The sequence below is a fragment of the Rhinichthys klamathensis genome, unplaced genomic scaffold (assembly GCF_029890125.1).
Source record: "Rhinichthys klamathensis goyatoka isolate OS25496 unplaced genomic scaffold, OSU_Roscu_1.1 h1tg000009l_1, whole genome shotgun sequence".
In the NCBI taxonomy this organism is placed as follows: Eukaryota; Metazoa; Chordata; class Actinopteri; order Cypriniformes; family Leuciscidae; genus Rhinichthys; species Rhinichthys klamathensis.
This window is the reverse complement of record NW_026606562.1, coordinates 1,924,409-1,941,518: the sequence shown is the minus strand read 5'-3', so window position 1 is coordinate 1,941,518 and position 17,110 is coordinate 1,924,409. Positions and strand designations below refer to the sequence as shown.

General features: G+C 38.8%; 2 protein-coding genes across 2 annotated transcripts in view; one reads left to right on the top strand and one right to left on the bottom strand.

Annotated features, from left to right (window-relative positions):
* The window catches only part of armh3 (armadillo like helical domain containing 3), a 138,640-nt gene that overhangs the window by 69,616 nt on the left and 51,914 nt on the right, over positions 1–17,110 (bottom strand). The gene's annotated exons all lie outside the window — the stretch shown is intronic.
* rnf13 (ring finger protein 13) overlaps positions 1–17,110 on the top strand; it is a 32,667-nt gene that overhangs the window by 1,841 nt on the left and 13,716 nt on the right. Inside the window, exons 2-8 of the mRNA XM_056260548.1 lie at positions 2,115–2,251; positions 2,349–2,429; positions 8,566–8,691; positions 13,668–13,755; positions 15,175–15,265; positions 15,569–15,674; positions 15,753–15,846. Of these exons, the coding sequence (XP_056116523.1) occupies positions 2,138–2,251; positions 2,349–2,429; positions 8,566–8,691; positions 13,668–13,755; positions 15,175–15,265; positions 15,569–15,674; positions 15,753–15,846 (700 nt within the window). The 5' untranslated portion in view covers positions 2,115–2,137. The remainder of the gene's footprint in view (positions 1–2,114; positions 2,252–2,348; positions 2,430–8,565; positions 8,692–13,667; positions 13,756–15,174; positions 15,266–15,568; positions 15,675–15,752; positions 15,847–17,110) is intronic.

Genomic DNA, 17,110 nt, shown 5'->3' with positions numbered 1-17,110 from the left:
CTGTGAAACGACAGGGGGCGACTCGGAGTAATTCTCCTCTAAACCACCAGGAATCAGCAGTGAAGAAGTAGTTTGCCATTTATTAGTAGTTTATTAATTTCTGATTCATATAAAAAGAGTAATAAATGCAGTAGGTTTATTGTACTTTCACTGCATGTAAACTAGTAAACAACTGAAGCCTTATTGAAGAGTGTTTAAACCTTAATTTCATCAGCAGGGCTTACTTCTGCTATTGTAGGCTTATTTTGTAAATATAAGCAGTTACTTTAGAGTGCAAACTGGGTGCTTAATGTAAATGTGTTCCTATTCAAAAAATGAGAGGCTTTTATGGTCGCCCATCAATGCAAATGTCTCTGTGTATAGAAGGATCATAAACATGCTGATACAGACGCACCAGTTCGGCCAGATTCGGCTCGAAGTCGTTCATCTTCGGATGCGGCGCCGCGCGCGATGTTACAAAAAGTGCCGTGCACACCGCCAGGCGAAATGGGGTCTTGCGCACCCAACGCGCACGACCGCCCACACCGCAATGACGTCATTTTTGCCGCGCGCACTTCGCGCTCTTGCGGACGCGTCGAGTATAAACAAGGCTTAACGCTTTGGAGCGTAATTTGCTTAGACACGAAACGGCATTATTACACACGAAACGTCATACTTTATACGTATTATAATGATACATTAAGGTATAGTACAATAAGCATTTTAAAACATTGATTTTGTGTAATATAATTCTATATAGTGATCCGTTTCATTGTATTATGAGAGTTACTTCCTGATCATGATGGTGAAAAATAATGCTTGAAACTTATGGTCATTTTATATAAAATATACTTTATTTCACAAGAACATGTGCAGCATGCATTTTTCTTTATGTAAAATAATGTCAAAAATCTAAAAAGAGAGAGAAAATCCGGCATTGTTTCAAAAGAAACCATAAAAATGTACCGTAGGCTACTTCAAATAATAGCCGAGTCCCAAATAGACGATTGTCTCTTTACACGCCTGGTGTGGCTGCAGGTCTGGGTAAATATAAGTCCGGTCTCAAATAGAGGTCGGGTCCTGTTTTTTAGTTTCAGGTTGTATTAAATCTTCTAAAACCCGTCAGATCGTCCGCTTTTTGGCGGCCGCCAAAGCAAATTTTTGTCCCGCCAAAGCCTATTTTGATCGGTGAGAAGGACTGCTGCGCATGACAGGGTAGAGCAGAGAGAGAGAGAGCCCTGGCCGCGCGCGCGCACTCTCACGTCTTCAAACAACACTTGCTCTTTATTTGTCACATACCAGTTATAGTTCATACAACGAGCAGTGACTCACTGTGTAATAAAAACATACCCTAAATATTATTTAAAAGGTGCAACAATTTTAAATATTTTTAAATACTTGCAAAAATAACCATGCTTGTGTCGTTGTAAATAATTCCGCCCCTCCCTCACTTCCGGTTCTGGCGCTGGGGTTTTGGCGCTGGGGTTCTGAAACTGGTGGTGCTGGGGGTCTGCAGCTGGATATATCTCGAAATTAGTGAAATTATGTACAATACGAGCAATCCCTCGCCGAAATTCAAGCTCTGTAACACCAACAATATTCATCCGGAGCAAATGAAATGAGTGAGTGAGGGGAGGCGGGTTTATGTAACTCGCACTTGGTGAGATTTATGAGAGAGAGCAGCTGGTATCGTGTATCTATTCGACAGAAAATGAGTATTGGAAGCGTTTAAAAGATTTCACTATTGATATTCGAAAAATCTATATTTTTGACAATACTACATGGCACTTTGTTTATTATTTCAGGTGCCTTTTTAAAAGACTACAATTGAAAAATGTATATATTATTCAACCTGCCAAAGTGGCTATTAGGAGCGACTGCGTTACACGCCACTGCTGAAATACACACACATTTGACGGGTGTTAATATCAAGCCCTGTTTTTTGCAAGCAAATTGCTAATAGTTGATTATATTAAAAGGATTATTTCACCAGTGGCCAGTTTTTAGAGGGCTGGATTTTTCCCATCTGCTTCCTGTGAACGGACAAACGGGGTGGATTGGCCCTCAGAAACAGGAAATGGTTCTGAAGGGGACTTCCTGTTGACGTGTAATGTATCAGTTCTGTGTATTTGCAGGTGTAACTGAAGCAGATCTTAAGATGCTGCTCTCTTTGGGGATGCTGATGCTTTCTGCCACACAGATTTACACCATTTTCACGGTTCAGATATTTGCCTTCCTCAATCTTCTGCCCGTGGAGGCTGACATCTCAGCTGTGAGTTTCCAACACTCGTACTGCAACAGTAAATTGATATGCAACATTTAAACACATGGTTGTCGGACAATAATTAATGGCTGCGTTTGTTTTTCAGTATTCGTTCGACAATAAAACGGAGAACTTTGATGACCTGCCGGCTCGATTCGGCTACAGGCTGCCCAGTGAAGGACTGAAGGTGAGTCGTGTTGATGAACACCCGGTTATCATGATCACACGTGTGTTAATGCAGCTTGATTACATCTCTCACTGTTGAATCTTTGAATTCACTGTTGAAGTCTATGAAGCGTATGGTTTATTAAAAATGTGGCGGTTAAACATGACTGTTGTGCATGATTTGATTATTACATAATTGCCTGCTTTTGTAATTATTTTATCAACTGCAGTTACATTTGTTACAGTGTTGTCATCCACATAAGAAAGTTTTAATCAAATGTAGAAATTCCCCCTTTATTTTAATATTTGCATACTGTTCAGAAATATGTTTGGCCATCATTGGTCAGATCACCTTAAAAACAATGTTAAATCTTATTTTATGTAATTAAAATATTTACAAATTTTCACATTTCACAAAATACTAATCCATTCTTTATATATATATATATATATATATATATATATATATATATATATATATTTTTATATATATATATATATATTATGTATGTATATACTAGTTCATTTTACTAGTTCATTTTTTATATCAATTCTATTTTCACTAGTGACAATGTTAATTTCTGATATCATGAATGTGATCGTTACTAGTAAGAAAGCCATTTTAGATATCTGAAATTATATTGATATCAGAAATACATTTTCAGATATCAAAAATTAAAAATTTTACTAGTAGCAATTCAATGGTTGATATCTAGAATAGACATTTTTACTAGTAACCACGTAATTCTTGATATCAGGAATTCACATTGATATCAAAAATTATATTCCTGCTATTATACAAAGCTGATATTTGTATTCGGAATTTCAACTTGATATCAACAATTGATTTTGAATGGCAGCCTATGGTGACATTTCACTAGTGAAAATACAGTTACGGATATCAAAAATGATAGTTTTTACTAGTTGAAATTCAATTCTTGATATCTAGAATGAGCATTTTAACTAGTAAAAATGTAATTTCTGATATCAAAAATCGCCATTGTTACTAGTATAAATCTAATTCCTGATATCAATAACTATAATTTAAACTAGTGAAAATGTAATTGTTGATATCAAGAATTCATATCCTGGAAATTAATAAAAGTTAAAACGTTAAAAGTGAATACTCTGAAGACCTCAGAGCAGAGAAGCCATCAGAGAAGATGTGCATACCTGCTTCATTTCCAAAATCGGTTGCCCGAATGATTAGTTGACTGGCCGATCTTGAGGAAACACTATAATAAGAAACCGATTTGTGTCTTATTATTAACCGATTTGTGTAATGTCAGTCTGTGGTCTTCATTCTACTTAAACTCTGTAGCTGTGGCTGAGACTGGAAGAGTCTGGTTCATGTTGTCGACATGTCAAGACGCTGCTTTATACGCGTTGTGAAAGCAAATCCACTTCATTGCACTTCCAAAGGATGAGGACTCTAGCGAAACCAACGCCATTGTGACTGTTCGTATCACTGTGTATCGTGCGCTGAGGAAGAGCGGAAATTAGTTTCCGACAAACACTTTAAGCCCAACATTGTATCAACCCTACACACTAGGGGTGTAACGGTTCACAAAATTCACGGTTTGGTTCGATACGATACACTTGTGTCACGGTTCGGTACGTTTCCGATACAGCGAAAAGAAAGAAATGCCAGAGAAATTTCCTTGATTTAATTTTTTTAATTATATTTTTTATTAAAACTAACATCATAAAGTATGATATTTTATTAGTTTGAGCAATGATGGAGCTATACTTGACTTTTCTTAGGAGCTTATAAAACAAAACAGCTCTTTGGACAAAATGAAATGTACTATTGTAGTAGCTATAAACAAAGTTATTTTAGTTCAGATTAACATTTGAGGGCAGCAATTGTATTCATAATGTCAAAATAAAACCGACGTAATGTTACTTGAAAGCATTATTGCCTACTAATTCTGCCAAACTTCCATAGTTACAGTTAGTAGTGTTACTACAGTAAACTCATGGTTACAGATAGTAGTGTTACTACAGTAAACTCATGGTTACAGTTAGTAGTGTTACTACAGTAAACTCATGGTTACAGTTAGTAGTGTTACTACAGTAAACTCATGGTTACAGTTAGTAGTGTTACTACAGTAAACTCATGGTTACAGTTAGTAGTGTTACTACAGTAAACTCATGGTTACAGTTAGTAGTGTTACTACAGTAAACTCATGGTTACAGATAGTAGTGTTACTACAGTAAACTCATGGTTACAGTTAGTAGTGTTACTACAGTAAACTCATGGTTACAGTTAGTAGTGTTACTACAGTAAACTCATGGTTACAGTTAGTAGTGTTACTACAGTAAACTCATGGTTACAGTTAGTACTGTTACTACAGTAAACTCATGGTTACAGTTAGTAGTGTTACTACAGTAAACTCATAGTTACAGTTAGTAGTGTTACTACAGTAAACTCATGGTTACAGTTAGTAGTGTTACTACAGTAAACTCATGGTTACAGTTAGTAGTGTTACTACAGTAAACTCATGGTTACAGTTAGTAGTGTTACTACAGTAAACTCATGGTTACAGTTAGTAGTGTTACTACAGTAAACTCATGGTTACAGTTAGTAGTGTTACTACAGTAAACTCATGGTTACAGTTAGTAGTGTTACTACAGTAAACTCATGGTTACAGTTAGTAGTGTTACTACAGTAAACTCATGGTTACAGTTAGTAGTGTTACTACAGTAAACTCATGGTTACAGTTAGTAGTGTTACTACAGTAAACTCATGGTTACAGTTAGTAGTGTTACTACAGTAAACTCATGGTTACAGTTAGTAGTGTTACTACAGTAAACTCATGGTTACAGTTAGTAGTGTTACTACGGTAAACTCATGGTTACAGTTAGTACTGTTACTACAGTAAACTCATGGTTACAGTTAGTAGTGTTACTACAGTAAACTCATGGTTACAGTTAGTAGTGTTACTACAGTAAACTCATGGCTACAGTTAGTAGTGTTACTACAGTAAACTCATGGTGAATGTTGCTGATCTGTGGACACTGGATAGTTCATTCATGGCACAATGTTTCTTCCTGGTTTCCACGTCAGCGCTGTTTGATCCGTTAATAACAGAGAAATGTGAATGTTTCTCACTAGATCTCGCAGCGATGTTATTACTTCAGTGGCGAACTCAAATGTTTTCTTTACTGGATTCCTCTGTGTAGTAACAGTGCTGATCCGTCTATGGTGCTGATGATGAAGATCGGCTCGCGCTGCATTGGTCCACACTGATAAACGGTCCGTCAACCACACAATAACGAGTGGTTTCGTTCCGCTTACATTACATTTGCCATTTGATGTTGGGCAATGTTGTGGTCACGCCAGCGTCTCTTACATTATGAGCGCGCTTGCCACGCGCGACGCGCCTACATTTGAAATGACGAAATTTTGGTCGGCAGGAAAAATGGTCCAACGAAACTTTGGTTCGGTTAAAAAATGCGTACCGAAAACCGAACCGAAAGCCTCGTACCGAACGGTTCAATACGAAAACGTGTATTCGTTGTTACACCCCTACTACACACCCGCTTTCCAATCAGCCTTTTATACATCATTTCATAATATTGCGTTAAACAAAACCCGTTTAAATGAACGCATCATCAATCGATGATCGTCAATGCTTTGTTGCTAGGTTACGAATCTCGTGAGGCTTGATGTCGGTATTCCCATGGCAAAGTTCGTCACATTTGAACCCAGTGCAAAATTCGCTTTGGGAAATTCTTCATTTCCCATTGAAATAACTGTTTTTTTGCTCACACAATTTTGCAGAGCAACAGTAAATGTGATGTAAGTGTGATATTATAAGAACAGATGTTGATATTGTCATTGACCTGCTAATCTGCAGTAATTCTCTGTTCCTGATTCACTGGTGTGAGCGACACCAAACCCCATGATGTGTTGGTGAAACTGTCAGAAAGCACATTACTCCACATGTGTGTCACTTCCCCACTTCAGTGTGATTTCCCCATCTCCGTCACACTCACACCAAACTGAGCTTTATGTTGTTAGAGGTCAACAACCAACTCTTTTAACATTAGTTTCTAAGCAGCAGAGTTCACTTCAGTCCCGTTCAGCTGGACACAGATTAATACACCTATCTATCGTCATCTGTTTGTGCTAAATATTGTGTTGCGAGTTAATCCCTGCTGGAAATCCTGCTCAATCTGGTCTCTGTTCTGGATCATGCTAATCTAGCCCTAAGCGGGTCAACCCGCGACTCAGCGGAGACGCACTGGTGCTGCTGAGAGCCACCGCTGGAACAGGAAGTGTGTGAGACCAGGCTGGTGGTGGTGGTGGTGTAATGGTGTGGGGGATGTTTTCTTGGCACACTTTAGGCCCCTTAGTGCCAATTGGGCATCGTTTAAATGCCACGGCCTACCTGAGCATTGTTTCTGACCATGTCCATCCCTTTATGGCCACCATGTACCCATCCTCTGATGGCTACTTCCAGCAGGATAATGCACCATGTCACAAAGCTCGAATCATTTCAAATTGGTTTCTTGAACATGACAATGAGTTCACTGTACTAAAATGGCCCCCACAGTCACCAGATCTCAACCCAATAGAGCATCTTTGGGATGTGGTGGAACGGGAGCTTCGTGCCCTGGATGTGCATCCCACAAATCTCCATCAACTGCAAGATGCTATCCTATCAATATGGGCCAACATTTCTAAAGAATGCTTTCAGCACCTTGTTGAATCAATGCCACGCAGAATTAAGGCAGTTCTGAAGGCGAAAGGGGGTCAAACACAGTATTAGTATGGTGTTCCTAATAATCCTTTAGGTGAGTGTATATATATATATATATATATTTTTTATGACTTAAGCATAAAATAATAATTCGTAGTATGTTTTATTTTTAGAAATGCACTCATTTTACAATTCCAGCTGATGATTATTGAACATAATTTAATTAGTATTTTAAAATAGTTATTTAATAGTTATTTAATGATGGCATAATTATCTTTTGGCTGATAACAATGAATGGCTGATATTAAAATGACATTTTTTTCTGAATACATTTACAATGAAGCCTAAAATTAAATGTTTTAAACAATTCATTATAATTCATTAAGTATTTCATGTAATTATTTATGGCTAATTAAAAAAATTCCATATAATAGTATATATATATATATATATATATATATATAAATAAAAAAGATTTATGTACGGTATATATATTTACCGTATATCATTTTTAATATAATTAATGCATGACAAATAGATATTCATTTTTAATTATGTAATATTAATTTTATTAATACATATTTAATATAATAACAATTATGTTATAGCTAATTATTAAAATTGTCTAAACAAACATCATTCAAACCAAACACCAAGTGATTTTAAACATCACAAGTTATATAACAATAAAAAATGTAACTTGTGAAAAATAAATATTACTTTTTTCTTTTAATATAATCATTTAATATTAACAATTATTTTATGGCTGATTATTAAAATCCATATTATGTCTAAATAAACCCCAAAAAAAACTAAAATGAGTTGTTTTAAGTGAATTAAGGCATCATTATAATGTGCAATCTGAAAAATGGATATTAAATTTGAAATTGCCTAAAGATTGAACATGTATCAGTGTTATCCTACAGCGCGTGTGCTTACAGTGTGACAGCACTGGTAATACAAGGGAACTACACAAGGTTGTGTTCAGGGCTAATACATAGTTATTACCCAGTTATTGTAATTACTGTAATAATTACACCGTATGTACATGGCATGCGGAACAGGACTGTGAATTATTTTCATTTTTTTCCATTTTTTCTGCTAGATAACAGCAGAGGAAATGTTCATGAAATAATGAAAGTAGAGTCATCTGCCAGCCGATATATAGTGCGGCCGTGATGCGCTTGTCATCGAGCTGAATGGTGTCTTTCATGTGTCGGGACGGTCCCGTGTGTTCCTCGTCTGGGCTGGAGTGTTCCTGTGGCTCGTCCTCAGTCATGCGCTGGCCTCATGTTCGTGGCCCAATAACCCGTTCCTCAAAAACACGAGGTGTCGACGGATAACGCGGGAGAGAACATGTAGTGTGAAGATGAGTGTGTGTTCCCCTCAGCAGAGGGTGCTGTTGGGACAGGCGTTGTTTGCTGACACAGTGTGGTTTGATGTCCGCAGGGTTTCCTGATCGGGGCCCGTCCCGAGAACGCCTGCGTGCCGATCGAGCCTCCTCCCCTGAGGGACAACCTCTCCAGCGCCTTCATCGTGCTCATCAAGCGCTTCGACTGCAACTTCGACATCAAGGTACGTCACAGACAGTGTGTGTTGTGGAGAGCATAACTCCACACAGTTTCCCCCACAATCCTCACTGAAAGCAGGGAGACGTCCACAGATTCGCTGTACTGTAACATCCTTCATAATACTTCACTCTATTCCCAGAACCACTTGTGCACGCAGTTTTACCGTTTTTTAAATCTTGGTTACACTTTATTTGGTAACACTTTATTTTACAGTGTCCTTGTTACATAATGTACTTACCATAGAAATAACAGTAAATTATGCATAATTACATGCAACTAACCCTCAACCAAACCCTAATCCTACCCTAACCCGATAGTATTACTCAGTACTCAAATCTATAATTGCACTGTAACAACGACACCTTTAAAAATTGGTTAAACTATATATATATATATATATATAACTACTGAGTATTAATAATCAACTACATGTACTTATTATAGGCTTTGGTTTGGGGTTTGTTGCATGTAATTGTGCAACTGTAATATTAGGTAAAACACATAATAATGATTGTATAATATTAGCAGATACAACTTTTGATGTTAGTTATGTATTAGTAAATGGTGAAATGAACAAACTAAGATTATAAAATGCTTTAGAAGTACTTTTCATTTTTAGTTGAACTAATAGAAACTCATTGTAAAGTGTTATCATATTTATTGATATCTTGAATTAGCTTTTACTTGTATATTTTCATTTTAGTTTACATTTTAGTCATTGTGCTGTATATGCTTTTGTCATTCTTATTTCTATTTAGCTTTAATTGTTTTTGTTTTAGTTTTAATCATGTTAGTACTTTAACTTATTTCTCAAGTTTTCATCTAATATTTCTATTTAATTTTATTTCAGCTCTATTTCAATTACTGAAATGATTTTTAATAGTTTTGGTTTTAGTTAAGAATAGCAATGCTGATTTCATGCTAACAGTCTATATATATCATGAACAAATATTATACATTTCTTCTTTTTACTTACATTTATCTTACATTGAAAGATGTTTTTGAAAATAATGATTATATTTTGAAGTGTAAGGAAAATATGTCATTGCTTTTTAATGGTTGCACCACAGGACATTTTTCACATTAAATCTTTCTGTTGTAAATTGTATGAAAATATTTCAAAACCATATGAATCCAGCATGAATACAAATTTTATATTTATATTAATAATTCTAATGTGGTTTTGACTGATTAATCATCATTTGACACAATGTGTGCCAGATGTTAAAAATTATAAGTATTTTTTATAAATTATTCATTCCTTCATTCATTATACATTTTTTTATAAATTATAATAATAAAAAAATATTTTTTACATTTGTAATGTTTATTTTTAATACAGTTATACATTTCATTTTTCTAGTGACATGCATTAAAAAAAAAATATATATATGTATACACAGTATATATATTGTTTTTCAAAATAATTTCTTAATAAGTTTTATAAATTATATCTTCATCAATTCAAATTTTTAAATGTTGTGTTTGTTATAATTATATTTCTTTAATCAATTATATATATTTTTTTTTGAATACATTATAAACTACTTATTACGATTTTTTAAATGTTTGTACTTTAAATATATAACTTGTACTAAAAATGTCCTGCTACTAAAAATAGAAACGAGGGTAATAAAGAAACATTCCAAGTACGCAAATACTCTCCTAAATGCAAAGTCCCCCCCGCTCTTGAGACGTGCCTCAGTGCGCTCATGTTCATGCTGTCGGCAAATACTTCAAATATGCAAAGACTTGAGAGGGTCTGCCGACAGTCTCTGTTCACCTGCAGGACTTCCAAGCGTAACGCCTGTCGCATATAGCTCAAAATGTTTTTCCAAAACCACAATAAACCGTTAGACAAAGTCAATCATCTACAGCGCTGTGGAATTTGTTTATCTTTTTAATCTGCATAGAGAGAGAGTGTGGTGGTAAAATAAAAGTAAAAAAAGCATATTTTGTGGTATTTTAATATTTTTCTAATGCAATCCATTGAAATAGTTTGTCCACTCGATGCTCCTGATATTATATCTGCGACCTTCTTCACGTGACATGAGTGTGATAGATTTTCATTTCCGAGGAATGTCTTGAATGCTCTTATCTCTGTCTGTGCAAACATTCACTAATCACTGATCCAGCACTGCCAGAATCTGACTCTAGACCTACGAAGAGCACAGACTTTACAGAATACAATAATACTACACTGGAATATATTTAGCAGAGATTTTAGGTGGTAATATTGGTTGTTTTGCATTTGAAAGTGACAATCTAGTCCTGCAATTCTTAGTTCTGCCACGAGTGGCCGCTGTCGTGCCGTTCGAGGGATAGTTCAAATCAATATGAAAATGATCCCATAATTTACTCACCCTCAATCCTCTAGGTGAATATGACTTTCTTCTTTCAGCCGAACACAATCTGAGTTATATTAAGTAATATCCTGGCTCTTCCAAGCTTTATAATGGCAGTGAATGGGGGGGTGAGATTTTGAAGCCCAAAAAAGCACATCCATCCATCATAAAAGTAATCCTTACGCCTCCAGGGGGTTAATAAAGGCCTTCTGAAGCACAGCCATGTGTTTTTGCAAGAAAAATGTCCATATTTATAACTTTATGAACTATAATAACTGGCTTCCGTTAACGGCCGTACGCAAGTCTAGTTCCGGTGGAAGAGTGACCTCTGACCCGACGCATGAAGAGTGACCTCTGACCCGACGCATGACCTCTGACCCGATGCATGACCTCTGACCCGACGGATGACCTCTGACCCGACGCATGAAGAGTGACCTCTGACCCGACGCATGACGAGTGACCTCTGACCTGACGCATGACCTCTGACCCGACGCATGAAGAGTGACCTCTGACCCGACGCATGACGAGTGACCTCTGACCCGACGCATGACCTCTGACCTGACGCATGAAGAGTGACCTCTGACCTGACGCATGACCTCTGACCCGACGCATGACGAGTGACCTCTGACCCGACGCATGACCTCTGACCCTACGCATGACGAGTGACCTCTGACCCTACGCATGACGAGTGACCTCTGACCCGACGCATGAAGAGTGACCTCTGACCCGACGCTTGACGTAGGAGTAGCGTAAGCTTAGGTACGAGTCGACGTCTCTCGCGGTTAAACAAACAGGGCTGGGCAACAAACTCAAGCTCCTCCCACATTTCTCTTTAAAAAATCACATTTTAGACTCTAATTCATGACCGGCATTTTGTTTTGCTCGATCCTCTGCACTTCCGCGTTCGTCTATACGTCATGCGTTGGGTCAGAGGTCACTCGTTATGCGGCGGGTCAGAGGTCACTCGTCATGCGTCGGGTCAAAGGTCACTCGTCATGCGTTGGGTCAGAGGTCACTCGTCATGCGTCGGGTCAAAGGTCACTCGTCATGCGTTGGGTCAGAGGTCACTCGCCATGTGTTGGGTCAGAGGTCACTCGTCATGCGTCGGGTCAGAGGTCACTCTTCATGTGTTGGGTCAGAGGTCATGTGTCGGGTCAAAGGTCATGCGTCAGGTCAGAGGTCATGCGTCGGGTCAGAGGTCACTCGTCATTTGTTGGGTCAGAGGTCATGCGTCGGGTCAGAGGTCACTCGTCATGCGTCAGGTCAGAGGTCACTCGTCATGCGTCAGGTCAGAGGTCACTCGTCATGCGTCAGGTCAGAGGTCACTCGTCATGCGTCAGGTCAGAGGTCACTCGTCATGCGTCGGGTCAGAGGTCACTCGTCATGTGTTGGGTCAGAGGTCATGCGTCGGGTCAGAGGTCACTCTTCATGCGTCAGGTCAGAGGTCATGCATCGGCTCAGAGGTCACTCGTCATGTGTTGGGTCAGAGGTCATGCGTCGGGTCAGACGTCACTCGTCATGCGTCGGGTCAGAGGTCACTCGTCATGCGTCAGGTCAGAGGTCACTCGTCATGCGTCGGGTCAGAGGTCACTCGTCATGCGTCAGGTCAGAGGTCACTCGTCATGCGTCGGGTCACTCGTCATGCGTCGGGTCAGAGGTCATGCATCGAGTCAGAGGTCACTCGTCATGCGTCGGGTCAGAGGTCATGCATCGGGTCAGAGGTCACTCGTCATGCGTCAGGTCAGAGGTTATGCATCGGGTCGGAGGTCACTCGTCATGCATCAGGTCAGAGGTCATGCATCGGGTCAGAGGTCATGCATCGGGTCAGAGGTCACTCGTCATGCGTCGGGTCAGAGGTCACTCGTCATGCGTCAGGTCAGAGGTTATGCATCGGGTCGGAGGTCACTCGTCATGCATCAGGTCAGAGGTCATGCATCGGGTCAGAGGTCATGCATCGGGTCAGAGGTCACTCGTCATGCGTCGGGTCAGAGGTCACTCGTCATGCGTCGGGTCAGAGGTCACTCTTCCGCCAGAACTAGACTCGCGTACGGCCGATATTGAGCCAGTGATTACAGTTTATAAAGTTGTAAATATGGATATTTTTTTCACACAAACGCATGGCTGTGCTTCAGAAGGCTTTTATTTAACCGCTAAAGGCGTAAGGATTACTTTTATAATGGATGAATGTGCTTTTTCTGGCTCATTCAATCTCAGGCTCCATTCACTGCCATTATACAGCTTGAAAGAGCCAGGATATTACTTAACATACCTCTGATAATGTTTGGCTGAAATAAAAAAGTCATATACGTCACCTAGGATTGAGGGTGAGTAAATTATGGGAATATTTTTCACTTTAGGGTGAACTAACCCATTAACTGTGGTTAGGCTTGCAAAACCTAGATGTAAATGCAGGCTGTTAAAATGAATCGTACCAAAAACAAGATGAGAAAATCAAGCAGAGCTGAAATGTCTCTGACAAAAGCAAGTTTGTTAATCTCTCCTGCACTAATCTTCTCTGATCGTCAAGCTTACTGAACCAAGCCATACATGTGTCATACAAGAGCAGTGTGTGTGCGCATTACGCCTGTGCCTGTCTGAACACAATGCTTCTGTCTTCATCCTCGTCCTCCTTCAGGTCCTCCATGCGCAGAAGGCCGGCTACAAGGCGGCGATTGTCCACAATGTGGACTCGGATGACTTAATCAGCATGGGATCCAATGATCGTAAGTTCCTGCACACGAATGCATAAAACATGTAGCAGAGACACCCGCTCATGTGTTCTGCTGTGGGACAATGCTGTGATTCACAAACCCCAGCCTCTGTGCTGATAATAACCGCTGCTGTGTTTATGAATTCTGACCGAGTCGTGATGCCGTTCAGGACGAAGCCATGAAGGCCGAACTGGAGGAACCGACCTTCAGCGCTCTTGAAGGAATGGCTCACCTTCATCATTTACTCACCGTAATGTTGTATCAAAACCACTTTGGACCCCATTGACTTTCATTATATCAACTAAGACAGCTGCAGAATATCTCATTTTAATATATGTAAATTAGTGATGTCAAAAGATATCGATATTTCGATACGTACTCTGATACGAGCTGTGCGTTCCCGTTCTCTCTTCTCTCCGACAGCGAGTTGACACGCACCCGCCTCCTCTCACTCGCTCGTCTCATTCGCTCCGGTTTAATAGTCGTTGGTGTTATTTCTGTGCGGGGTATTGCATATAATGGTAGTCATTCCCATTGGTTTTGCGCTCACACCAAAAGTGCGTGCACCACTGAAATATATATATATATATATATAAGTGGCGCTCACACAAAGCCGCCTCTCAAGCAGCTCGCGATTACCAAATTGAGTTCATTTCCATGGCTTAAACGATCAAATATACACAAAATGATGTTAAAATGCCCATCTTGACGAGTATTCAGGTAAACAGTCAATTTTGGAAAGGATATAGTTGAGAAAGAAAACGCATGTTGTGTAACAGTATATTGGATCCGTGTATAAGCTCTTAAAGTGACGGCAGCCTAATAAACTGAAAAACTTAACTTAAAGCCATGTTTCTTTCATTTGTCTCTTTATTCTATTGTATTTATTTGTGTTATCATTTGCATTTTGTTTTTTATTATTGACCGTTTACTCATGTTAAAGTTTCATATAAAGCCTCCATAAGCTATTGCAAGAAAATTACCCAAATTATCAAACAATTATGAGATAATAATAAAAATATCTATATGGCAGTTTTCCCCATGGTATCGAAAATGATATTGAATATTGACAAGTTATCGTATTGAAGTTTGAAATTCCAGTATCGTGACAACACTAATGTATATAATGTTACTGAATTATTACCATATTTCAATCATGGCAACTCTCCAGATGGATTGAACAGTATGTTATTGCTAAGAGTGCAGTGTAGGATTGATCTGGACAGGTGGAGCTGGGGAGGAGGAGGGCCAAAGACAATACTCAGTTATTTGAAGTGATCTATCCCTTTAAAGTGGAGCTAAAATCAAAATCGACTTCTACAATTTTCAAATGCACTCCTGATAATATGTTTACAAGGGTTTGTTTAAAGCATCAAATTGAATCCGAATAAAATCTGGTCGAGTTAATGTCTACATTTGTTGTTTTTGCAGTGGATCTCCTGAAGCAGATTGACATTCCATCAGTGTTTATTGGGGAAGAAGCGGCCAACTCTCTCAAAGAGGATTACATCTATGAGAAAGGGTGAGGGCTCAGATTTCACCACTGAATACTTCACTGTTCTGATGCTCACTGAACAGAAACATCTGCACTCGACCAGTCATATGACACGAGACAAAGTCTGCTGTTCACACACTGTCTGCAAATGGAAAATATTCCCAAACAGTTTTTCCAAACTAGCCTTACTAACATCAAAGTTGAGGCTATATTCTCTGAAAAAAATGTGAAAGGTTGACATATATACATGTATATCTACAGGATCAACTTCTTGTTTATAGACTGGTTTAAAAGCAATGTCACACTCACAGTCTTGCGTTGTGTGTTCAGCGGCCATGTGATCCTCATGCCGGACTTCAGTTTGCCTCTGGAGTACTACCTAATCCCGTTCCTCATCATCGTTGGGATCTGCCTCATCCTCATTGTAGTTTTCATGGTGAGTCGCGATTGTGTGTAATAAAAACAACTGAATATATTAGTTTTGACTGACATATTTACATCCTTTTACTCTCAGATCACAAAGTTCGTACAGGACAGACATAGAGCCAGGAGAAGTCGCTTACGCAAGGACCAGCTGAAGAAGCTCCTCATTCACAAGTTTAAGAAAGGTAAGACACGTGTTAAATAGGATCAAACTCTGAGAATGCACTGCGGTTCAGTCTTCAAATACATAAAATGTTTAATGCAACAATACAGGACTGTAATCTGCTGCCGTGTGAACCATGTGACACTGAAGACTGGAGTAATGATGCTGAAAATTCAGCTTTGATCACAGGAATAAATGACATTTTAATATATATATTTACATAGGAAACAGTTATTTTAAATTGTAATAATATTTCACAATATTCCTGGAGAGAGAGTTCTGGAATCTGATTTATACGTCATTGAAGAGATTCATGTCAGTAAATCAGTTCAATTTAAAATGAATTCAGCTTCAATTATTTTGTAGTTCCTCTGGAAATATAGAGAAAATCACTTCCTAGGCCATTTCAGAGCAAAAACATACATTCTGAAATAAGAATTATATATATATAAAAAAAAAAAAAAACGTTAACATTTTCTGATCTTAAATGTCAGATTCATTTAAAATGGCTGTCTGGTTGGTGTCATGTTGGAAAATGCAGTGTTTTTGTGTTCTTCCACTTGTTGCATATATCTAAGGGATAGTTCACCCAAAAATTCAAATCCTCTCATTAATTACTCATCCTTCGTTCATCTTCGAGACACAAATGAAGATATTTTTAATTCTGTCCCTCCATTGACAGCCTACGCAACTACCACTTTCAAACCCTAGAAAGCTAGTAAAGACATCATTAAAGTAATCCATGTGACTCCAGTGGTTTAACTAGCCTGACTACGTCAGACTTCGTACTTCCGCTCAATTTCATTTCGCTTCTGTACTCAGTCTGAGACAGCGGCCTATCTATCCGCTTTCCTCCGGCTTGAAAACAGCCGGCCAATCAACGAACAGAGGGCGGGCTGAAAGCCGTTACGTAGTCGCTAAGCGCCGAGTTTAAGATTAGGTTAGGGAAATCGAAAACGGCCGCGGATATGGAGACCCGGATGCAATTCGCTCAGTTGTGGAGAATATTCCCGGCATTAGCAAACTGAAGCCCGAACAAGAAGAGTGTGTATTAAACATTTTGAATGGAGGTGATGTTGTGGCCCTACTCCCTTTGGGAAAAGTTTAATTTATCAACTATTACCGATCGTCAGCGAGAAACTCGGAAGCCTTTTGACAGGTCAGTGTCTCCTTTCTTTTCCAGGTCTTAAATATTGCCATGACGTGCTGTAATCTTGCAATTAAGTTGCAGCATTTCCGACAGACTCGAGATGAACAGAGAGCTGTCTTTAACAGAACTAATCCTA